At 41.9% G+C, this 25,652-nt stretch overlaps 1 protein-coding gene across 1 annotated transcript in view; it reads right to left on the bottom strand.

Annotated features, from left to right (window-relative positions):
* SSBP4 (single stranded DNA binding protein 4) overlaps positions 1–25,652 on the bottom strand; it is a 634,733-nt gene that overhangs the window by 156,590 nt on the left and 452,491 nt on the right. The window contains exon 5 of the mRNA XM_075352595.1: positions 23,166–23,255. Coding sequence (XP_075208710.1) covers positions 23,166–23,255 — 90 coding nt within the window. The remainder of the gene's footprint in view (positions 1–23,165; positions 23,256–25,652) is intronic.

Genomic DNA, 25,652 nt, shown 5'->3' with positions numbered 1-25,652 from the left:
TGTGATCACACTGTCCACCCGCCCGCTGTGCTCAGCTGTCAGGAGAGCGGGCGGTGTCGGCAGTGTGATCATGTACTCCCCCCAGCAGCACAGGTGACCGGACGCTGCATGGGACCAATCTGCTCCACTCTGTCACCTGCACAACAAGTCCCACAGTGGAGACAGTGACATGTAGCATCCGGTCACCTGCACAACAAGTCCCAGAGTGGAGACAGTGACATGCTCTGCTCTGACACATAGTGTGCTGCATGTCACTGTCTCCATTCTGGGACTTGTTGTGCAGGTGACCGGATGCTACATGTCACTAACTGTATCCACTCTGGGACTTGTGCAGGTGACCAGATGCTACATGTCACTATCTGTCTCCACTCTGTGATTTCTGCTGCATAGTACCAACAGTATACACTCTCACCTGCAGAACAAGTACCACAGTGGAGACAGTTAGTGACATGTAGCATCCGGTCACCTGCACAACAAGTCCCAGAGTGGATACAGTGACATGCAGCACACTATGTGTCAGAGCAGAGCATGTCACCAACTTACTCTGCTCTGTCACCTGCGATGCTGCATGTCACCAACTAAGGGTAAGTTCACACTGCGTTTTTCGTGGCGTTTTTGTGCGTTTTTCTGGTGCGTTTTTACTCAGAAAACTGCATGACTTTGCTTCCCGAGTAAAGTCTATGCCATTGTGCGCACTAGGCGTTTTTAGCGGCGTTTTTTACCGCGTTTTTGTGCTGAAAACGCAGTGACATTGCTTCCCCAGCAATGTCTATGGGTTTTCAGAAGTGCTGTCCGCAGAAAGCGTTTTTTTGTAGCTGCGTTTTTGTGTTGACCACAAAAATGCAGCATGTCAATTATTTCTGCGTTTTTCACTGCGTTTTTCACCCATTGAGTTCAATGAGATGTTCAACAACGCAATGAAAACGCATATAGCTACGTTTCTATGACTAAAAACGCAGCTATAAATGCAAGGGGTGGGTACTACAGTGACGTGTACAGGAAGAGGATTCCTTCTGTTGGTAAACACAGAAGCATGAATCCTCCCGGTACCGTCACCGCTGTGTCCACAACCCGCCCGGTGCCATGTCAGCTCCGTGCGGCGCCATGTCTGGGCGGGAGGTGGAGGCAGCGGCGAAAACCAAAGTGAACAGTAGAAAAAAAAAAGGCATACTCACCTGTCTGCAGGGTCACGGTGCCATGTCCGCTCCCAGCCCCTGTCTCGGTCCCGCCGCTTCGGCTGTGTGCAGTCTCCCCAGGGCACGTACGAAGCTTGCAGGACCTGGCGGTGGATCAGCTCATCGATTCCCACGGTGTTGCCAGCTTTTTTGCTCCCGGCCGGCTATCAGCTGCTCCTGCCGTCAGGGGACTTCATCAGCTGATTACCGGACGCTCCTGCAGCGATGGGACAGGATCATACTCCTGTCCAATCGATCGCTGCGGGAGCTGCCGGTAATCAGCACATAAGTGAGTATGTATTAATTTATTTTTTTTTTCGACTGATGCATCAGCTGATTGTATAAAAGCCGATTATACAATCAGCTGATGTGTCATGTGATTCACGTAGTTTAACCTGACACATCATCTGATCGCTTTGCCTTCCAGCAAACCGATCAGATGATATTAGATCCGGATTGGACGGCGCGGGACCCTAACCCAGTATTACTGCGGAGGGGGGTTTATTTCAATAAAGATGGAGTCACTAATTGTGTTGTGTTTTATTTCTAATAAAAATATTTTTCTGTGTGTTGTGTTTTTTTTTTTATCATTACTAGAAATTCATGGTGGCCATGTCTAATATTGGCGTGACACCATGAATTTCGGGCTTAGGGCTAGCTGATAATATACAGCTAGCCCTAACTCCATTATTACCCAGCTAGCCACCCGGCATCAGGGCAGCTGGAAGAGTTGGATATAGCGCCAGAAGATGGCGCTTCTATGAAAGCGCCATTTTCTGGGGTGGCTGCGGACTGCAATTCGCAGTGGGGGTGCCCAGAAAGCTTGGGCACCCTGCACTGTGGATTCCAATCCCCAGCTGCCTAGTTGTGCCCGGCTGGACACAAAAATTAGGCGAAGCTCACGTCATTTTTTTTTTTATTATTTCATGAAATTCATGAAATAATTAAAAAAAAAAAAGGGCTTCTCTATATTTTTGGTTCCCAGCCGGGTACAAATAGGCAGCTGGGGGTTGGGGGCAGCCCGTACCTGCCTGCTGTACCCGGCTAGCATACAAAAATATGGCGAAGCCCACGTCATTTTTTTTTCTTTTTTGGCAAAAAACTGCATACAGTCCGGGATGGAGTATGCTGAGCCTTGTAGTTCTGCAGCTGCTGTCTTCTCTCCTGCTTACACTAGTGAATGGAGGATGCTGAGGCTTGTAGTTCTGCAGCTGCTGTCTGCTCTCCTGTATACACTAGTGAATGGAGGATGCTGAGCCTTGTAGTTCTGCAGCTGCTGTCTGCTCTCATGCATACACTAGTGAATAGAGGATGCTGAGCCTTGTAGTTCTGCTCCCCCTGCCTCTCCCTCCAGCATACAGTCCTGGATAGAGCATGCTGAGCCCTGTAGTTCTGCAGCTGTATGCTTTCCTGCATACACTAGTGGAAAATGAAGAACATATTGAAGAAGGAAATTACTTCAGACCTTTTTTATTTTTTTTTTTTCTTTCAACAATCTTTCTCTGATAAAAAAAAAAGCATAAAAACACAGAGCAAAAAACGCACCAAAACCCGGTAAAAACACGTCTGTTTGCCACGTATGCTTTTTTTGGGTTTTTTGACGCAAAAAAACGCACAAAAACACCGCTTAAATAAAACGACGCAGTGTGTGAACTTAGCCGAAATCCACACTGTTACTTGTCATGCATGGGACTACAAGGCTCACATCCTACATCCAGGACTGTATGCAGTTTTTTACCCAAAAAGAAAAAAAAAATGACATGGGCTTCGCCACATTTTTGTATGCTAGCCGGGTACAGCAGGCAGGTACGGGCTGCCCCCAACCCCCAGCTGCCTATTTGTACCCGGCTGGGAACCAAAAATATAGAGAAGCCCTTTTTTTTTTTTAATTATTTCATGAATTTCATGAAATAATTTTAAAAAAAAATGACGTGAGCTTCGCCTAATTTTGGTGTCCAGCCGGGTACAACTAGGCAGCTGGGGATTGGAATCCACAGTGAAGGGTGCCCAAGCTTTCTGGGCACCCCCACTGCGAATTGCAGTCCGCAGCCACCCCAGAAAATGGCGCTTTCATAGAAGCGCCATCTTCTGGCGCTGTATCCAACTCTTTCAGCTGCCCTGATGCCGGGTGGCTAGCCGGGTAATAATGGAGTTAGGGCTAGCTGTATATTATCAGCTAGCCCTAAGGCTGTGTGCACACGTTGCGTTTTTTACCGCGGAAACGCTGCGTTTTGAACCGCAGCGTTTCAGTGGCAAATTACATGCGTTCAGCTTTCCCAGCAAAGTGTATGGGAAAGCTGAAAAATCAGTGCACATGCTGCATTTCTTTCCGCAGCGTTTTGGATGCCAAAAATCGGTGCGGAAAGAAAAGCAGCATGTCACTTCTTTTGTGCGTTGTGGCTGCGTTCTCTCCCCCATTGAAATCAATGATGTGGGTCAGAACGCAGCTACACCGCATGGACCTGCTTTTTTGTTGCGGTCCGCGGGCTTTGTCGGCACGCCAGAACGCAGGCATTTACCTGGAAGTGAGGTCAAGAGGTTTCCTATTGACCTCACTTCCTGGCAAAGCCCCCGGTGTCGCCAAAGTGCCCGCCCCGACCCCCGACCCCCCTCCCGAAAATCCAACATGGCTGCGCGCACAGTAGCGCACCGGCCGCCCTGCTCCTATGATTTCTGTCGCATGTGCCTTGAGACATGCGACAGAAAAATGCACCCAGGCCCTGCCCGTTCACCCCAATTCCCCCCGGTGTCATACATACCTGTCCGGTCGCAGCGCTGATCCCCCGCGGCCCCCTCCTCCTTCACAGCAGACGCCGGCCGGTCACATGTGCAGAGCAGCTGACAGCCAGCACAGTGTTCAGTGTGAGCTGTGCTGGCTGCTCGGCAGTCTGCAGCTGTGACCCGGGGAGAGTGGGTGCAGATTTTTGCACCCACTCTCCTCAAATGGAGGGTCTGCCCTCCTAGAAAATGAGGGATACGTTCCCTGAACGTGCCCCCATATTCTAGAAGGTCCAGAGGCGACGTGGGACATCCAAATGGATTTCTGCGGACCCATTTTTTTTTATTAAATTGGAGAACAAGGGAATGATTTGGGGAGTGTTTTTTCTAATAAAAAATTTTTTGTTGTCTTTTTTTGCTTTTGTTTACTGTCAATTAGTTATGTCGGGTATCTGATAGACGCCGTGACATCACTAATTGCTGGGCTTGATGCCAGGTGACATTACACATCTGGTATCAACCCCATTTATTACCCCGTTAGCCAACGCACCAGGGCGCGGGATGAGTTGGGGCGAAGCGCCAGGATTGGCGCATCTAATGGATGCGCCACTTCTGGGGCGGCTGTGGCCTGCTATTTTTAGGCTGGGAAGAGTCCAATAACCATGGCTCTTCCCACCCTGAGAATACCAGACCTCAGCTGTCAGCTTCACCTTGGCTGGTGATCTAATTTGGGGGGACCCCATGTTATTTTTTTTTTATTATTTTTATTTATAAATAAAAAAAAAAAACCTGGGGAGCCCTCCAAATTGATCACCAGACAAGATGAAGCTGCCAGCTGTGGTTTGCAGGCTACAGCTGTCTGCTTTACCCTGACTGGCTATCAAAAATAGGGGGGACCCCACGCCATTTTTTTTTTTGTTTTTGTGATAAAAACTAGGCTAGGCACCCTTTAGTGCCACATGAAAGGTACTAAAGGTGCCAGCTTAGAATATGCAGGGGGGGGGTGGGACGTTGTATATATATTTGACCTCCATTGACGCTTTTTAGGCTGGATGCCCACAATCGGGGTTTGCAGCGTTTTGGGCGCAGATTGTTTTCCCTGCGTCCATGACGCTGCGTTGTGCAGTAGAAGCACAGTGGAAGGATTTTTAGAAATCTCATGCCCACTGTGCTTCTTTTCTCCGCAGCATAAACCGACCGGTGGCGCAGATTCCCGAGCCTCAGCATGTCAATTTATGCTGCGGAGATGAGTGTTCTCTGCAGGTAGCATAGAGCTCCACAGCAGCCTGAACCCAAATCGTGGGCATGGGCAGCTGCAGGAAGGCTGACACTGTGTACTAGACGCCGTGTCGCTGGATCATGGCCACATAGCCTTAGGCCCCTTTCACCCGTCAGTGATTCTGGGACGTTTGTGCTTTTTTTTAAACGTACCAGGATCACTGACATACGCAGACCCATTATAATGAATGGGTCTGCTCACACGTCAGTGATTTTTCACTGCACGTGTCTCCATGCGGCGTACCCGCGTGTGCGTGATTGCCGCACGGAGACATGTCCATTTTTTTCTGGCATCACTGATGTTCCACGGACCACGCAGTGGTGTGATCCGTGAAACACGTTCCAGAAAAAAACGTGCTTTTAAAATAAAAATCATTTTAACTCACCCGGCGTCCAGCGATGTCCTCTGCAGCCCGTTCTCCCTGCTGCTTCTGAGCCGGCTCATTATTGTCGCGCATATTCATGATGCACGACACAGCCGACCCGGAAGCAGCTGCTGCGGGGGTCAGCGCCGGCCGGATGCTGCACCGCGGGAGCGATCAGCACCATGGAGAGCGGGAGCGGGTGCAGGTGAGTTAATCTCTAAGTGCAATCACGGGCCACGGAGAACGGAGCCCGGATTGCACTTAGACAACCCATGTGTGCCGTGATTCACGGCACACGGAGGGACATGTGCGTGTTTTACACGCCAGTGAAAAACGTCAGTGTTTTTCACTGACGTGTGAAACGGGCGTAAAAGTGAGAATATTGTTGCTACAGCAACATTTTGGGTGAAGTAGCTGTGGATTCAAAATGCTTAATATACTCCTGAATAAAATCCTTGATGGGTGCAGATTCCAAAATGGGGTCACTTGTGGGGGTTTTCTGACGTATAGGTACCTAAGGGGCTCGGTGCGCGAAGTTTATTTCAACTTTTCCAAAATTCAAATGGTGCTCCTTCCATTCCAAGCCCTCCCATTTATCCAAACAGAATGTGGAGAAGGAAATGACATCACAGGTTTTTTTTTTCCCAAAGGTCTGTGTTCAACCAACTTTATTAACACTGACAAGTCTTAAAAAACGCACCTAAAAAAACGCATGAAAAACGCATGAAAAACGCATGAAAAACGCATGAAAAACGCATGCGTTTTCGATGCGTTGTTTCTCAAAAAGCATTGTTTACAATTCTCCCCTCTGCCAGAGGGTGCGTTTTTTTCCGCGCGGAAAAAAAAGCAACGTGTGCACATACCCTTAGCCCGAAATTCATGGTGTCACGCCAATATTAGACATGGCCACCATGAATTTCTAGTAATGATAAAAAAAAAAAAAAATACACAACACACAGAAAAATATTTTTATTAGAAATAAAACACAACACAATTAGTGACTCCATCTTTATTGAAATAAACCCCCCTCCGCAGTAATCCTGGGTTAGGGTCCCGCGCCGTCCAATCCGGATCCAATATCATCTGATCGGTTTGCTGGAAGGCAAAGCGATCAGATGATGTGTCAGGATCAAGGAAGTGAATCATATCATACATCAGCTGATTGTATAATCGGCTTTTATACAATCAGCTGATGCATCAGTGCAAAAAAAAATAAAAATACATACTCACTTATGTGCTGATTACCGGCAGCTCCTGCAGCGGAGTCTGATCCTGGCCCATCACCGCAGGAGCGGCCGGTAATCAGCTGATGAAGTCCCCTGACGGCAGGATCAGCTGATAGCCGGCCGGGCGCGAAAAAGCCGGCGACACCACGAGAATCGATCAGCTGATGCGTCAGGTGACTGCATCAGGTGATCCACCGCCAGGTCCTGCAAGCTTCGTTTGTGCCCCGGGGAGACTGCACACAGCCAGAGAGGCGGGACCAAGACAGGGGCTGGAAGCAGGCATGGCACCCGGACCCTGCAGACAGGTGAGTATGACATACACACACACATACACACACTGTATATATACACACACACACTGTATATACGCGCAAACACACTGTATATACGCACATACACTGTATATACGCGCACACACACTTTCTTCCCCTGGCTGTGTAGAGCTGCTGCTGTCTCTGTGTAATTGATCTCAGTGCACATCCACTGGGAAGAGGCAGGGAGGAGGGTTTGGGTGGGAGCAGAGTGGGTGTATTAGACACAGTGGGTGTATTAGACACAATGGGTGTGTTAGATAAGCTAGACACCGCCCTAGAGCCACAAAGAATTCTGGGACTTGTAGGAACTGAACACAGGAAGTCAGAGGAGAGATTAACCCCATCAGAGCTGGAGCCAGCAATGACCGTGTGCTGCTAGTGCACAATGAAAGGTAATTTTGCTGAAAAAACATAATAGATGTGTTGAGGGGCACATATTAGCAAGATTTATCAGAAAAAAAAAAATCAGTTTTGGTAACTGGACAACTTCTTTAAGGAATAGTTCACAGATAGAGTTGAGCGAGTACCTAACTATTTATTTTGGCTATACTCATAACAAGTAATGTCGAATACTCGCATATTCATTCTGAATAGTGTGTGCAATGCAAGTCAATGGGGAATACTCACATTCGGGTTACTCGTTACATTGCGAGTTTTTCCCATTGTCTTGATGAATGAATACGCGATTATTAGACAGTACTCATTGTGAGTATAGCGAGTACAAATAGTTAGGTACTCGCTCAATTCTATTCAGAGTATTCATGTTCTCACAATACATAGAGAAAATTCCATGAAGAGGGAATTCTGTGGGTGTGCCTAACACGGGTGACATATGGGTATTGGAAATGACTAGGACATTCTTACTCCGAGACAGTTCTACCTGAGGCCAAACAAGTAGATGATAGAATTGAAGACAGTAAAGCAATGCTTGGCTTGTTTCAATTAAAATACCAAATTGCTATAAATTTCAATGGAAGCTAATGCAGAAATGTATGTGGACCTTGTCCTGCAACCACTTGAATGTCTACCTTAAAGGGGTAGTCGGGAACTAAAATTCAGTTAACTCCCAAATGCCTACCTATTTAACCCCTTCACACCAAACCCTTCTTGACCAGGCCAATATTTTTCAATTCTGATGAGTGTCACTTTATGTTATAACTTGTACTTCATATTAGTGGTAAAGTTTGGTGAATATGATTTTGCGTTTGTTTTTTAAAATATTGATAATTTGCCCCCGCAAGAAAAAAAAAAAAACTGTTGCAATGATGATCAAACTTTAATTTTTAAACCAGAGAGTTATCAATCAAAATAGTTAATAAATCACATTTGCCACTTGTCTACTTCACATCAGCACCATTTTTGAAACAATTCTTTTTTGTTAGGACATTGGAAGGGCCAAAAGTTCATCAGCAATTTCTCATTTATCCAACAAAATCTACAAAACCATTTTTTTTAGGGACCACATCACATTTGAAGTGAGTTTGAGAGGTCTAGGTGACAGAAAATACCCCAAAGTGAGAACATGTTAAGAAAAGCACACTTCAAACTGCTCAAAACCACATCCAAGAAGCTTATTAACCCTTTAGGTGCTTCACAATAATTAAAGCAATGAGAAAATAAAAATAGTTTTTTCCACAAAAACATTGTGTTAGCCCCAAAATTTGCATTTTCACAAGTGTGACATGAGAATATGGACCATACAATTTCTTGTGCAATTTCCAACGAGTACTCTAATAACTCATATGTGGTTGAAACTACCGTTTGGGTACACAGCAGGGCTCATAAGGGAAGGAGCACCATTTGATTTTTAGAGCACAACATTGGCTGAAACAGATAACAGACGTCATGTCGTGTTTGCAGAGCCCTTGATGTGCCTACACAGTGGAAACCACGAGAAGTCACCCCATTGAAGAAATTACCCCCCTCATGGAATTTATCTAGAGGTGTGGTGAGCACCTTGAACCTATAGATTCTTCACAAAATTTTATAATGTTGAGCCGTGAAAATAAGAAATCACATTTTTCCAACAAAAATACTTTTGGCCTCAAATTTTGCATTTTCACAAGGGTGAATGGGAGAAAATAGACAATTTGTTGTGGAACTTCTCCTATGTACACCAATACCCCATATGTGCTGGAAAACTATGTTTGGGTGCACAGCAGGACTTTGAAGGGAAGGAGCACCAGTTCACTTTTTGAGCACATATTGTCTGGAATAGATAGCGAACACCATGTCGCCTTTGCAAAGCCCCTGATGTGCCTAAACATTGGAAACCGCCACAAGTTACCCCATTTTGGATACTACACTCCTCAAGGAATTTATTTAGAGCTGTGGTCAGCACTATGAACCCACAGGTGCTTCACAGAATTTTATAATGTTGAGGTGTGACAGTAAAATGTTTTTTCCCAAAAATATGTTGCTAAGGGAAAATTACAAATCTGCCATTGCAGTGCCCAGTACCTTGTAGTGCCTGGACATTCTGCCAAGCTCGAGCTTTTACAGACACACTCCCAACAAATTAAGCATGCTCTCATCACTATAGTAATGCCAAATGTGGATTAGGCACACCGCGGGGCTCAGAAAAAGAGAGGATTTTGGATTTGAGGAGCCATAGCACTTTTCTACAACTTTTGTGTTACCAGTAACATGAAAACCTCCTGTATTTCCATTGACAGTTGGTGGATCTGAGTAGGGACTTGTGGGTTTTTTTGTGGATTGATTTGAAGCTTTTATTGGGAACACTTTACATGGAATTTTGAATCACATTTACCCGTACTCTACGCTGAGCACTTACATCAGGGTTTCCAATTTTCTCAGAATGACATAATTCAGATAACACGAACGAGGAATCAATTCATAGTCGAGTTACTCTGTACTACATATGGCCTCTATTCGGCTGTTTCCTTTTTTTCAGAGGTGCAAAAACTGTGGTCAACTGCACTTAAAAAGAGTGCTTAAAAAGACGAACACAGCCAGAAGTATAGACTGACTCGAAGGTGACTCCCTCTGCCTCATTATAGTGAATGTTTTTTCAGGGGTATTGCATGAATCATGTATTTCAGAGATTATTCACATAAAAACTGGTGTATGCCCTCATCAAAGAGCACAGGATAAATGTGGGCTGAGCCTTACTGCGATCTTAGGGAGGAAAAAAGAAGAAATCAACAGCAGGTCAAGAATTTCTTTTATTTTTTAACACGTTGACTGTGCGATATAAGTGATTATATGACTTTATTCTTAGGGGGATGTGATTGATACCAGGTTTATATCTTGGTCTTGAATAAATGGTTTTTGTCCATGCAGCTTGTACATGAAAAGAACATAGAAGCTTTAGTGTAGTAACATTTTATAAGGATTTAGTACTATTGTCAATATGTGAAACCACGTTATATTCCGTTTGATTAGAGATGTTGCTATGAAACTCTGCTTTTTACTTAGTCTAATACATAGTAAACCATTTTCCATCTGTCTGATATGAAAACATTACTATCCATTCACAAATGATCTATAAGGACTCTCTCACACCACCACATAATACGGGAGAATGCTATCCGATGTTTTGGTGGATAGCGCTTGCTCCCATGTTATAGTATAGGGAAGTGCCGATAAGCACCTTTTTTCTCATGCTGATTTGGTATGAGAAAAAAAAAAATCGCTGCTTCCTGTGATTGGCAATGTATCTCGGATCACACGCACCCATACAAGTCTATGGGTAAGTGTGACGCATCGGACTGCACTGATGTTATCCAACTGCGGGCAATAGAGAACATGGAGAGATTAATCTTTACCTCTCCTCCACACCTGTGCTCTGATTATCGCATGCAAAAGAATGCACGGTAGATGACACTCAGCTTGCGTGACCCTGCCCTTACTAGAATACAAGAAGCTTAGAGTATGTTCACACAACTTCTTTCAGGAGGAACCCACCTAAAACCCACCTGAAAAAGGGCCAAAAATACAAAAAATTATGAACATATGTACATCAAACTCATAGCAAATTGCTGTGCATATGTTCTGGCTTGTGTAACTTTTTTTTTAACTGTTTCAGGCAGCCGTAAAGCAGCTAAAAGAAGTGACCATGCCTTTCTTCTGGTGGCTTTTGATTAGAAGCAGCCATTATGTCATATATAAAATAAAAAAATGGCAGCGGCAAAGCTGTTACAAAAACATCCAATATGACGTCAGAAGAAACACTCCAAGGAAAACACCACCGGCGGAATTTTCATGAGGCGTTTTCTGCTTTAAAAACTATGCAGGTACACCAATGAGCAGCTTCCACATTTTGCTTGGTCTTCTAGGCTTCATCTTGACCTTCATTGGTCCTGTTAAATGCCATTTCTTAATTTTATTTTGACCTGAGGCAAGGGCAACTTGAAAACAGTTTCCTATCTCCTTATAGCCTTCTCCTGCTTTGTGGGCCTCCACCATTGTCATTTTCAGAGTGCTAGGCAGCTGCTTAGAAGAACCCATGGCTGCTGTTTTGGGCACGAGATTAGAGGAGGCTGGGTTTTTATAAAGCTGTGAAAATTGCATCACTTGTTTTGGCTTGTTTTTTTGTGGTACAAGTTGAAGTTTTAAATGACAACATTCATTTTACCATGCAATGTACCAGGAAAAAAAATGAAAGTGGGACAAAAATGTTTATTTTAGAAATTCAAAATTTGTAAAAATAAAATAATTTTTTTTTTAAAAAAAAATGGGGTTTGCGTTGATCTTTTCTGAAGATTTTATTTTTCTGTTGACGGCAATGTGTCATGGCCTGTTTTTCATGGTAAGATGACTGTTTTATTAAAAAGAATTAGAGGTACATACAGTGCCTACAAGTAGTATTCAACCCCCTGCAGATTTAGCAGGTTTGATAAGATGCAAATAAGTTAGAGCCTGCAAACTTCAAACAAGAGCAGGATTTATTAACAGATGCATAAATCTTACAAACCAACAAGTTATGTTGCTCACTGCTCAGTTAAATTTTAATAAATTTTCAACATAAAAGTGTGGGTCAATTATTATTCAACCCCTAGGTTTAATATTTTGTGGAATAACCCTTGTTTGCAATTACAGCTAATAATCGTCTTTTATAAGACCTGATCAGGCCGGCACAGGTCTCTGGAGTTATCTTGGCCCACTCCTCCATGCAGATCTTCTCCAAGTTATCTAGGTTCTTTGGGTGTCTCATGTGGACTTTAATCTTGAGCTCCTTCCACAAGTTTTCAATTGGGTTAAGGTCAGGAGACTGACTAGGCCACTGCAACACCTTGATTTTTTCCCTCTTGAACCAGGCCTTGGTTTTCTTGGCTGTGTGCTTTGGGTCGTTCTCTTGTTGGAAGATGAAATGACGACCCATCTTAAGATCCTTGATGGAGGAGCGGAGGTTCTTGGCCAAAATCTCCAGGTACGCCGTGCTATCCATCTTCCCATGGATGCGGACCAGATGGCCAGGCCTCTTGGCTGAGAAACAGCCCCACAGCATGATGCTGCCACCACCATGCTTGACTGTAGGGATGGTATTCTTGGGGTCGTATGCAGTGCCATCCAGTCTCCAAACGTCACGTGTGTGGTTGGCACCAAAGATCTCGATCTTGGTCTCATCAGACCAGAGAACCTTGGATCAGTCTGTCTCAGAGTCCTCCAAGTGATCATGAGCAAACTGTAGACGAGCCTTGACATGACGCTTTGAAAGTAAAGGTACCTTACGGGCTCGTCTGGAACGGAGACCATTGCGGTGGAGTACGTTACTTATGGTATTGACTGAAACCAATGTCCCCACTGCCATGAGATCTTTCCGGAGCTCCTTCCTTGTTGTCCTTGGGTTAGCCTTGACTCTTCGGACAAGCCTGGCCTCGGCACGGGTGGAAACTTTCAAAGGCCGTCCAGGCCGTGGAAGGCTAACAGTAGTTCCATAAGCCTTCCACTTCCGGATGATGCTCCCAACAGTGGAGACAGGTAGGCCCAACTCCTTGGAAAGGGTTTTGTACCCCTTGCTAGCCTTGTGACCCTCCACGATCTTGTCTCTGATGGCCTTGGAATGCTCCTTTGTCTTTCCCATGTTGACCAAATATGAGTGCTGTTCACAAGTTTGGGGAGGGTCTTAATTAGTCAGAAAAGGCTGGAAAAAGAGATAATTAATCCAAACATGTGAAGCTCATTGTTCTTTGTGCCTGAAATACTTCTTAATACTTTAGGGGAACCAAACAGAATTCTTGTGGTTTGAGGGGTTGAATAATAAATGACCCCCTGAATAAACTTTTCACAATTTAAAAAAAAAATAAATAAAAAAAGAAATAACATTCTTTTTTGCTGCAGTGCATTTCACACATCCAGGCTGATCTACAGTCCAAATGTCACAATGCCAAGTTAATTCCGAATGTGTAAACCTGCTAAATCTGCAGGGGGTTGAATACTACTTGTAGGCACTGTATACATTTTTTCCTGTTTTCATCGCTTTTTTTAGGTAGATGTGGTGACCAAGAAAAAAAAAAGTTCTGGTGGTTTTATTTTTTTCTATAGCAATTAACATATGGGTTAATTGAATATTTTCATAGACCAAACTTTTACGGTTGTACTGAAACCAATATGTTTTTTTTTTAAATTTGGAAGTGACTCAAATTTTTATATTTTTTTCGCTTAATTTTCTTCTTCTTAGAGGACTTGAATCTAAGATTGTCTAATTACTTGTACTATATACTGCAATACCACGATATATATTGAAAATGGTCATCTCCAACGAAGCTCGGCCAAGTTAAACTCAGAAAAGTTTAAAAGTTGATAAAAGTGACTATACTTTGTATAAAGCCTCCTTAATAGAGATAAGTGAACCTGAGGTTCAGTGTTCATACTGAATACAGATGTTAAAAAAAACAGAGTTCAAGCTTGGAGTTTTACTTATGCAAACCACTTGCGCGAGCTCGATGCTTGGCTCAGTGTGAGCCGCTTGTAGTTTGTGATCGGCTTGCACTGGGGGGTAACAACAGCATGACCAGTAGTGTGCACCAAAAAAAGGAAAAACCCTGCCCTCCTGCCACCAGAAGGGATCTGTTTATGGCTGGCTGCATGTGGGCGGAGATCCGTACTACCCAATTAGTGACTTCCATTGGGGTTCAGGTCAAGTCCGAGTCCAAAACCGAACTTTATCTATAGTCTGGCTGAACCGAACTCTCATGGGTCCGCTCATCTCTACTCCTTAACATGGCTGTGTCTCCAGTATGTGTGGTGTCCTTGCCACCCTAATAATACCAGCCCCAGCTGTCTGCTATACCTTGGATGGTTATGAAGAATTGCAGGGACCCAAGCCAGTTTTTTAAATTATTTATTTAAATAGTTAAATAAAAACAAAACAACAAGTTATCCCCGATTATTATTGATAACCAGAAAGGTACAGCAGACAGCTGAAGACTGCAGCCCACAGCTGCTGCTTTACCTGTGCTGGTGGTCAAAAATAGGGGAAATTCCAAGTCATTTTTTTCCTTTAATTATTTATGTATTTGGCTAAATAGCTGTATATCTATCTATCTATCTATCTATTCATCTATCTAGCTATCTTTGCCCATCATTTACACATAAAAAAAAATTAATTTCAGTACAATGCGTTTTTTTAAGGTATGTATCACACGGATGTGACCTGGTTGTGACACAGATGTCCCACAGACGGCACATGGATGACAAAACATACAGTGCAACACATAGGCTTTTTAAATGGACGTGTGAAGGAGACCTAACTTGAGTATATAGAACGTTTGAGATACATGTTCTCCTCCTCCACCAATTCTTAGACAAAGTAAAGAGTTATTCCCCCTTGTACAGAATATAGTACTTTTTGCTATTTAAATATGAACTTCTAATCACAAATAGTAAGGGGATGAGGTTAATAGTCATTTAGTCTCGCCTGTCAGGTCTACTCTGTTCACCATCTTCTAGGAAAGTGGCAATCTGGAACCATATTTACTGCTGGTTGTGCAGGAAATAACAGGCGGCAGACGTTCCAAGCAGAGATCACTTCACTTTATCGATTGTTGGCACAGAGGCTTATCCAGCAGCCAGAGAGTCTACATGAAGACAAGCTCGTGGGATGTTTTGGAAAGGCTTTCCTTTCCATGAACTATGCAGTAAACAATCAAAGGGTTAGTGGCACCTGTCTATTGTGTGTTAATAGACTGCGCATGGAAGGGAAACAGGAATCCCTGGAGTCAATCCATCCATTACAGCATAAAGACAATAATCCTCTTTGATTAAATGCCATAATAATACACAATACCTCCTGTATTTATTTGTTTGTATTTTCTTACCACTACTATTATATTTTTATAAACATTTTGTAACTTCAGTTATATACTGCGGATGAAAAAAGTATTAAACACGTCCCCAATTTTCAAAGTAAATAAATTTCTAAACATGCTATTGACATGAATTTCTCACCAGATGTCAGTAACAATCTATCTAAGCCACACAGGCAAAGAAATCAAACCATAGATGTCAATAAATTTAGTGATGTGTAAAAATGAGAAATGAAAATGACACGGGAAAAAGTATTGAACACACTTATTGAAATTTATTTAATACTTCATACACAACTCTTTGTTGGTGATGACAACTTCAAGATGCCTCCAGTATGGAGAAACATGTTGCATGCATTGCTCAGGTGTGATTTTGGCCTAGCCTTCCACTCAAACACTCTTCAAATCCTGAAGGTTCTGTTGGCTCCTTCTATGATCTCTGAACTTTAGTTACTTTAATACATTTTCAATTGGATTGTTTGGGATGATGTTTACACCTACAAACTTCATTGTGGGTATGGTGTTTTGATGGTGATATACAGTGCCTTTTGGCCTCAAAACATGCTGTGTACAATGGCATCCAAAGAGTTCAATTTTGGTCTTATCTAACCAGACTATATTCTCCCAGTATTTCACAGGCTGTCTAAATGTTATTGAGTAAACTTTAAACACGCTTGAACATGCTTTTTCTTCAGCAATGGAGTCTTGTGTGGTGACTGTGCATATAGGCCATCATTCTTTATTTTGTTTTAAGGAATTGTACCTGCTGATTCCAGGTCTTTCTGTAATTGTCCACATGAGCTCCCTGGCTCTTGGACATCTTTTCTGTTAATTCTTTTCACTTCTCTGTCTGAAATCTTGCAGGAAGCACCTGGTCATGGCTGATTTATGGTGAAATGATGTTCTTTCCACTTCCAGATTATGGGCCCAACAGTGGTCAGTGGAAGCTTCAGTAGTTTAAAAATTCTTCTGTAACCAATGTCATCAGTATGTTTTGCAACAATAAGGTTGCGAAGGTCTTGAGAGACCGCTCACTGGTTTTATCCATCATGAGATGTCTCTTGTGTTGCATCTTGGTAATGAGACTTTTTTATAGGCCATCAGTTGAACCAGCTGATTTTATTTTAAACTAAGTGGCATGATTGCTTTCTAATAGGTTTCTGATGGTGTGATCACTTTCAATGGCTTATATTACCTCTCTTTCTTCATGTGTTCAATACTATTTCTCAGTATTACACATAACTTAAGGATATCTATGGTTTAATTCCTTTACATGTGTGGATTGGGAATGTTGTTATCAACATCTGGTTAGAAATTCATGCACATAGTCATGACCGAAAGTATTAGCACCTTTGAAATTGTATGAGAAAATAAAGTATTTCTCCTAGAAAATTATTGCACTTACATGTTTTGTTATACAAATGTTTATTTCCTTTGCATGAATTGGAACATCACAAAAAAAAGCAAATGAAAACTGGACATAATTTAACACAAAACCCCCAAAATGGGCAAGACAAAATTATTGGCACCTTTCCAAAATTGTAGGTAAATAACACTGTTTTAAGTATGTGGTACTCGTTCAAACTCAACTGTGGCAAGTAACAGGTGTGGGCAATATTTATCCTGATACCCAGGTCACTAGCTGCACTAGCTTCCCCTCCTGTACAGTAATTGCCCTCCCCCCAGTTCCTAGCTTAAGGACTCCTTCAACTCTCTTTCATTTTTTCCCCAGCACAGACATACCCTCCCTATTGAGGTGCAGCCCATCCCTAGCGTAGAGCCTGTAGCCAATAGAAAAGTCATCTCAGTTCTCCAGAAACCAAAAACTATTTTTCCTACACCAATGATTGAGCCACTTATTCATCTCCCTAATCTCTCTCTCTCTCTCTGTATCTCTCTTAGCATGTGCTATAGGCAGTATTTCAGAAAATGGTGCCTTTGAGGTCCATGGTCCATGCTTTTAGCTTACAGACTAATTCCCTGAAATGGTCTTTAAAGACCATCTACCTACCTTTTACTTTGTCATTGGTGCCAATGTGCACCATGAATGCTGGGTTCCCACTAGTAATCTCTCAATTCCATCAGCGATGTGTCATATACCTGTCTTTGTGACAGATTGTTCTATCTGTCCCCCTAATAATGGCGTCCCCCACTATCATCACCTGTCTGGCTTTCCCTGCGGTCTTATATCCTCCCTTACTGAAGCAGATTCTCCCCCAGGATTTCAGTGGATGTGTCTAACTGCAGCAGTGCTAACCTTGTACTGACAACCCCTTCATATGCCAATTTAGCAAACTTGTTGGGCTGTGCCAATTCAGGACTAGCCTCCATTGTACTCTTCCCTCTACCACACCTTCTGTCACCCAGCTAGCTGCCTCACTGTCCTGACACTCCAAACTATCATCCTCCCTCACATCTACCTCCATAAGTACCTGCTCAGTGAGCAGCAAACTACTTTCCATATTTCTATGGATCTTAGTATTGCCAGCTGCTCATTTAGATCCTGTACCTGGGCTTCCAAATGTACAGTGTGCACCCTCAAATGGCTATTCAAAGATTGCATATATGCAACAACATGTACATTGGATGGCATTGTCAATAATGGAGCATATTTTCCAAATAGGAATTGCACAAGACAAAAATATTAAAACGTTAATAACATGTTGAAAAGTCTGTTAATTACAGTTATATGGATACTGAATATGTGTAGGATTTTGTTATTTATTATACAATGAAGGAAACAATTATTAGTTCCTTTGCTGATTTTGTAAGTTTACCCACTGACTAAGACAAGAACAGTCTATAATTTTAAGGTTAATTTTAACAGTAAACGATAGAATATCAAAAATAAAATCCAGAAAATCACATTGCATAAATTATTTACATTTATTTGCCTTTTGCAGTGAGAAATAAGGGTTTGATCCCTCTGGCAAACAAGACTTAATACTTGGTATTACCCCTTGCTGGCAAGCACAGCAGTCAGATGTTTTTTTGTAGTTGATGATGAGGTTTGCGCACATTTTAGGAGGAATTTTGCTCCATTCCTCTTTTCAGATCATCTCTAAATCATTAAGATTTTGAGGCTTTCACTCATCTAAGTTTTCTATGGGATTAAAGTCTGGAGACTGGCTAGTCCACTCCATGACCTTAATGTGCGTCTTTTTGAGCCACTCCTTTGTTGCCTTGGCTGTATGTTTTGGGTCTTTGTCATGCTGTAAGACCCAGCCACGACCCATTTTTAATGTCCTGGTGGAGGGAAGAAGGTTGTCACTCAGGAGTTTACATGTTTACATGGCTCCATCTATTTTCCCATTGATGCGGTGAAGTATTCCTGTGCCCTTAGCAGAGAAACACCCCCAAAACATAATGTTTCCACCTCCATTCTTGGCAGTGGGGACAGTGTTTGTTGGGTCATAGGCAGCAATTCTCTTCCTCCAAACAGGGCGAGTTGAGTTAAGGCCAAAGAACTCAATTTTGTCTCATCTAACCACAGCACCTTCTCCCAATCACTGTCAGAATCATCCAGGTGTTCATGGCAAACTTCAGATGGGCCTGCATATGTGTCTTCTTGAGCAGTGGGACTTTGCGGGCACTGCAGGATTTTAATCCATTATGGTGTAATGTGTTACCAATGGTTTTCTTGATGACAATGGTCTGTTATGATCTGGTAACCATGGACGATCACAAAAAATCCCATTAATGAGGAAAAAACAAAAACCACAAGAGTAGTTGGAAACTAAGCTGACCGCAATCCCCTATCGGATAACACTAGTAGTAGCAGCAGTGGGATGTTCCTAACACACATAGACACCTCATCACTGCTGGGGAAACTCAAAGATAGAAATGAAAAATCCTAACTTGCCTCAGAGCAGTCCCCAAAGGAATAGCAAGCCCCCAACATGTAACGACGATGATGTAAGAAAACACAATACACAGATAGAAAATATAGATTAGCAAAGGTGAGGGCCGACTTTCTAGATACAACAGGACAGGAAAGATAATGGATAGCGGCCAGCAAAAAACTCTGCAAAAAATACCAATCTCCTGATAGAAAAAAGACCCTAAGACCACACGGTCTCTCCCCAACATATCAGGTACTCTTGTGCCAGACACTTTGAACACAACTGCAGATATAATGGGAAGAAACAAAATCACAGAACAAATAATATTCTAAAGTGCAAATTCAAATCAGAACAGGGAGAAACTCTATTTCTTGCTGAAGGAACTGCCCTCCCAAAATAGCAGAGAGCCAGATTCTCAGATACAAGAAAACAAACAAAGAACAGAATGGAGAAAAAAACACAAACACCTGTAGGTGAAAAACAAGCAATTAAGCAAAGAAAACCTGCAGACTTATCTGGAGTGAATTCTGGTGCAGGATAAATTGAGGAAACTAAAGGAAAAACTCCAAGCCATCTTCAGGGGTAGAAGAAAACATTTATCACCGGCACCAGCCAAGCAAAAACTGCTCTCCTAAATACACCAGGCTGGTCTGCAATAGGACTTCCTGGATTCCTAATTAATTCCAACACCTGTTTAAGTCACAGATTCAGACTCAGCTTCATTACCATTCCTGGCCACCAGAGGGAGCTCCACACCAGCACCCACTTGGATGACATTCACAACAGTGGTCCCAGCTGCCTTGAGATCAGTAACAAGTTTCCCCCGTGTAGTGTTAGGCTGATCTCTCACCTTCCTCATGATCCTGGATACCCCACGAGGTAACATTTTTCACGGCTCTCCTGATCGATGTCGATTGACACTCATTTTGTATTTCTTCCATTTTCTTACTATTGCACCAACAGTTGTGTTCTTCTCACCAAGCGTCTTATTTATGGTTTTATAGCCCATTCTACCCTTGTGCAGGTCTATGATCTTTTCACTGACATCCTTAGTAAGGTCTTTGGTCTTGCCCATGTTATAGAGGTTAGAGTCTGACTGATATAATTGAGTGTGTGGACAGGAGTCTTTCATTCAGGTGACAATTTAAGACAGCTGTCTTTAATGCAGGCAACGAGTTGATTAGGAGTGTCTACGTTGCTGTAGTAGCCAGAACTCTTAATGGTTGGTAGGGTATCAAACACTTATTTCTCTCTGCAAAATGCAAACATTTCTATAAAATTTGTGATTACATGTGATTACAGTGGAACCTTGGTTTAAGAGTAACTTGGTTTGAGAGCATTTTGCAAGACAAGCAAAGCTTTTTACAAATTTGTAACTTGGTTTAAGAGCAATGCTTTGCAAGAAGAGCAAATACTCACCATGCACACGTCTGTTTCTGTCCTTTCACCACGCTCTGAAGGTAAATTTCTGTACATATGTACTGTATACTGTATACAATATACCATTGTACAGTACAGTATATACTATATAGCATGTCTATCAATTTGCATTTGTGGATATAGTATTGTACTTTCTTTCTGCTATCCAGTACACCACATTGCTTGTACTGTATCTCTTGCACACCAAACAATTTTATTGTAAGCTAAAGTGCAGTTTAATTTGTTTTTATTTTTTTACTGTACAGTATTTTATATTATTGTACTGTAATAATTTTATATGAATACAGTACATTTGTTTTGTGTTACTGTAATAAGCTTGTATAAATACAACAAATATTTTTGGGTCCTGGAATGAATTGTCTGCGTTTCAATTATATCCTATGGGAAAATTCGCTTTGATATAAGAGTAACTTGGTTTAAGAGCACACTCCCAGAACCAATTATGCTCGTAATCCAAGGTTCCACTGTATCTGGAATATATTTTGGATAGTCTATCTCTCACTGCTAGAATTAACCTACCCTTAAAATTATAGACTGTTCAAGTCTTTGTCAGTGGGCAAACTTACAAAATGAGCAAGGGATCAAATAATTATTTCCTTCACTGTATGTAGGCAATAAAATGTATTTTACATAAAAAAAATGGATATTTTTGTTTTTTTTGTAGTTGAGACTTTTAATTTTACCATGCATCACTTCATAGCTGATCTAAGTCTGCCAGGATCCAGCAGAACTGCTGGGACGGCTGAGACCTGTCAATCATATGACCGCTAGGTCCTACATAATTATCGGAATTGCTGATGCTTTTTTCACTGCATAGTGCTTACTGAGTGTCATATAACTGGCAAAGGAGAAGACAGAAACAGCAATAAACAGCTACTGTCTTATCCCAATGGTCCCCGATTGTGTCTAGCATCTGGGCATCTTACCTGCTTCTGATAGATTGCAAGAGCTTTAACTCTACACTGTAAGTTTACTATTATGTGGGGTTAAAGCCCAGGACTAAACACCATGAATTTACGTCACTTGGTTGTTATCTGGTTTTGCAGAGTCTGTAAGTCCAGAGTTATGTCATGAAGTAAGCCAGCCAAGCGATGAGTCCCATAGGTAGTTTTGTTCCATCAGCAATTTAATGTCATATAGATTAGTAATCTTAGAATTACTTACATAATGGAAGATTACACATCAATCATCATTATTCAAATTTGGAGGTGTAGGGGAGCTTTTCCTGAGAAGAAGCATACTTGTGGTTGTAAAATGCAGAAAATGATGTTCAAGTAAATGATCTTTGAAATAAAATGCAAATTAGCTATTTTCCATCAATAAAGTGGAGGAAGAGTTGGGTATCTAGATTGAGTTCAGATGACTACCCACTGCGAAGTGGGCACCTAACCTGCATTTTACTTCTAAGATTGTTTTCTTGAAAAGTAGTCAATGCATTTTGGAACCAGTATGCTTCTTCTCCTCAGAAAAACTGCCCTAGAGAGACATATGATTAGTTCATATTGTAAGTTGCCTTGATGGACTCCTTTAAGAGGCTTTAAGCTTGACACTCCACTTTAAGTTGGATAGAATAATGAGGATTGATGTGTGATAAGCAGCCATGAGCTACATAATTTCCATGTTCTGGAAGTAAAAATCTGTTCTGACACAGAAGTGTTGATGAAACAAAGATACCTATGGGACTAGCCTCTTGGCTGGTTATCGCATGTGTGAGCAAAGCACGTTCGCTCTATAGGCTGATCAGGTTGCATTAACCAAAGAGAGGCCAGAAGAGTGTCCACTTGGCTTCCCTTGCCTCAGATCACATCAGTAGACTACACAATAGTTATTCCATACTTTCCTGAATAGATGGGATCTGGCAGAAAAATAATACCATAATAATCTATGGGTGCCAGTGCCATTGAATGACATCCATCACAGAAAAATGAATGTTCTAGCTGTTAAATGGATGCTATAATAACCCACGGATGACAGACATTATGTATTAACAACCATCGATAATATTCCACTACGTCATAAACTATGTTAACCCCTTGCCGACATACGATACTATTACATTGGGTGGAAGTGTATCGAGCAGGCTAAAACGCTCTACACGTGGTGGGCACTGGCTAGCACTGGTCGCTGCTGCTTAACCTTTTAAATGTCACTCTCAATCTCTGACTGACAGCACCATTTAAGTGGCATATTTCTGGTGGCATGCCTTTCACCCCTTCTGCGCCACAATAGATAGTAGGGGGAGGGACAGTAAGGTTACTATGGCAGTCAGGGGCTTACTGAAGTCATTGTTGCCACCATCTTGTTACTCCTGTAATCCCAGCTACAGGCTGGGCTTCATAGGAGACCATCATTTTCACAACATAAAGTCCCTTAAAGGAGCTAAAAAATAAAAACATCATAAAAATCACAAAATGGTATTAATAAAATCACACACAAAGAAAGCCCCCATGCAGGGCCATCAAGCCATCCATTGATATATACATATATAAAAAGTTATTCTTAAAAATTTTATTAAGAGCACAGAAAAATAATTTTACCTGAAAGAATCCTGGGGGCATGGGTCCTCCTGGCATTCCATCATTTGGAGGCATGTTGCCCATCACAGGACTAGGAGCAGCAGCGGCACTCTGTGGAAGACAGAAAGGTAAGTTGGCATCAGAAGATGAACTAAGCCTTCAAGCCTGTACACTTCTTAGTGTTCTAACGCTGAAAACAAGGATTCAATAAAATAAGAGGAGGCCCTCGAGCAAAACTGAATGGAGCCCCTTTAATCTTCTGCACTGGAGGAGTCGATGTTTATTCACATGCCTCACTAAAGTTTGAAATAACCTGTAACCTGCTTGTCTCTTCAGCTGTTTGTTAATATTGCACATCTAGCATGGCCTAAACCCGATCTGGGCCACTGCTTAACATATGCCCTATAGTAGCTCAATAGGCTGCCATTATGGTTCCTATGCCTTTGGCCTAATGGTAGACCAGCATTCATGGAATAGGTGGGATTACACTTTTAATTATTGTTAGAATTATTAGAAGACAAATTGTCCATGAGTAATGACTACTCCAACTGGGCAGTAATGCTACTAGGCTGATTCATCCTTTGCATTTTTACGTTGCTTCTCTTTTATTGTTTTTGATATTTTTTTGCAACAAATTTTTTTACAACTTTTTAGTGGGAAAAAGTTGCATATGACTATGAAAAGTTGCATATGAATATACGACTAAAATGATGCAAAATTTACACAATTTCTGGTCTACATAAAATCACTCCAGGAACTGGAATACTTTTGTGCAAAAATGTAGCAACTTTTTTTTAAAAAAAATATTGCATTTGATGAATCAGTGCAAAATGTGTGTGAACTCCAAATCCAACCCCACAATGATGAACACAAAAAAAGGTGAATACATACATTTTAATTTAAAAAGGTGCATTTCAAAAGAAGGCAAAAAAACAACAGGTGAATAACAACAAAAAGGCAAAAAAGGAGCAAATGTAAAAATGATTCAGATCCTAAGTCTCTATAATAATGCCATCTTTGCAATACCAAAACAAAGAATGACAGTCATTTTAATTTTTATTTTCAAAAATAAGAAACTTTGCCTGCATGGATTGGATGGGTTGTTACCGCAGCTGGTGAAAATGTCATGTCAATATCACTTTCAGAAATATATTTACTAAGAAAATTGGTGACGTGAGATATATATATATATATATATATATATATATATATATATACACATACATACATACACACACACACACACACACACACACACACACACACACACACACTCACACTCACACTCATTCTACCAAGTTAAGGATATTTGGCTTTCAGCTGAAATTTGAGGATGATCCTAAAATGCCCTTTAACCCTTTCAGGTGAACCTACTGAGACTTTCTCTAAACGTTTGAATGCACATGTCCAATTGTTCAATGTTTCAGTACTTTTTGCACAACTTGCTGTTCTCTAACAAGGAGGTAAATGGCAAAATTCACAACAGGTGTCGGAAATCCATTAATCGCCCACTAACTTTCAGAGCTCTATTAAAATTGATATTTAAACAATCCTCCTCATCATGCTGTTTACATTTTGAAATCATGAGACCAAGATGGCGCCTAACAATTGATCAATACCTCGCCATTGCGAGGCTTCAAGCAGGACGTTCTCAGACGGAACTGACCACGGAGCTTAGCGTGTCCCAGAGTGTCATAAGCAGGTTGCAACCGAGATACAGAGAGACTGGAAGAGACACAGAAAGGCAGAGAAGTGGACATCCTATGGTTTCATCCCACAGTGATGACCGATTCATTGGGAACAATGTCCTTTGAAACCGGATGATGAAGTTCACATAACTCCAGACACATTTAAGGGAGGTGAGTGGCACCCAAGTGTCATGTCCAACCATTTGAAACCATTTACATCAGGGGTCTGCATACTAGGTGACCTACCACACCATCAGGCACAGGCGTCATTGTCTTGCTGGATGAGGGATAACTGGGCTTCAGTGCTGTTCACTGATGAAAGTCTGTTCACACTGAGCAGAAATGATGGTCGCCAACAATGTTGGCAACGTTAAGGAGAGCACTATGCATCAACCACTGTTGTCTCACAGACGAGCCTTTGGTGGTGGTGTTACAGTGTGGACAGATGTGTCTGTTCAATACAGAACTGCCATACATATTGTGAATGGTACAGTGACAAATCCCTACTACTTAAATAACATCATTAATCCAGTCATTGTGGATTTGCATGAACAACACAGGCCTAAATTTCATCTTCCTGGAAAAAGCTCATCGAGGTCCCATCATTAGGAAATGGCTGCTGGAGACTGGGTGTACCACTAATGGAGTGGCCTCCACTTTCTTCCGACCTGAATTTCATAGAAAACCTATTGGATCAGCTGAATTATATGTATATAATTTCATAGTGGAATATATATTACTTTTTTTTTGTAAATGTATGACTATTTCTACTGACTATAAGTGACTGTAACAATCATGTTGTCTCAGTTGGATTTTTCTA

This window comes from Anomaloglossus baeobatrachus, chromosome 1, assembly GCF_048569485.1.
Source record: "Anomaloglossus baeobatrachus isolate aAnoBae1 chromosome 1, aAnoBae1.hap1, whole genome shotgun sequence".
NCBI classification, from domain to species: domain Eukaryota; kingdom Metazoa; phylum Chordata; class Amphibia; order Anura; family Aromobatidae; genus Anomaloglossus; species Anomaloglossus baeobatrachus.
The sequence above is the reverse complement of the archived record's forward strand: the minus strand, read 5'-3'. Positions and strand labels throughout refer to the sequence as shown.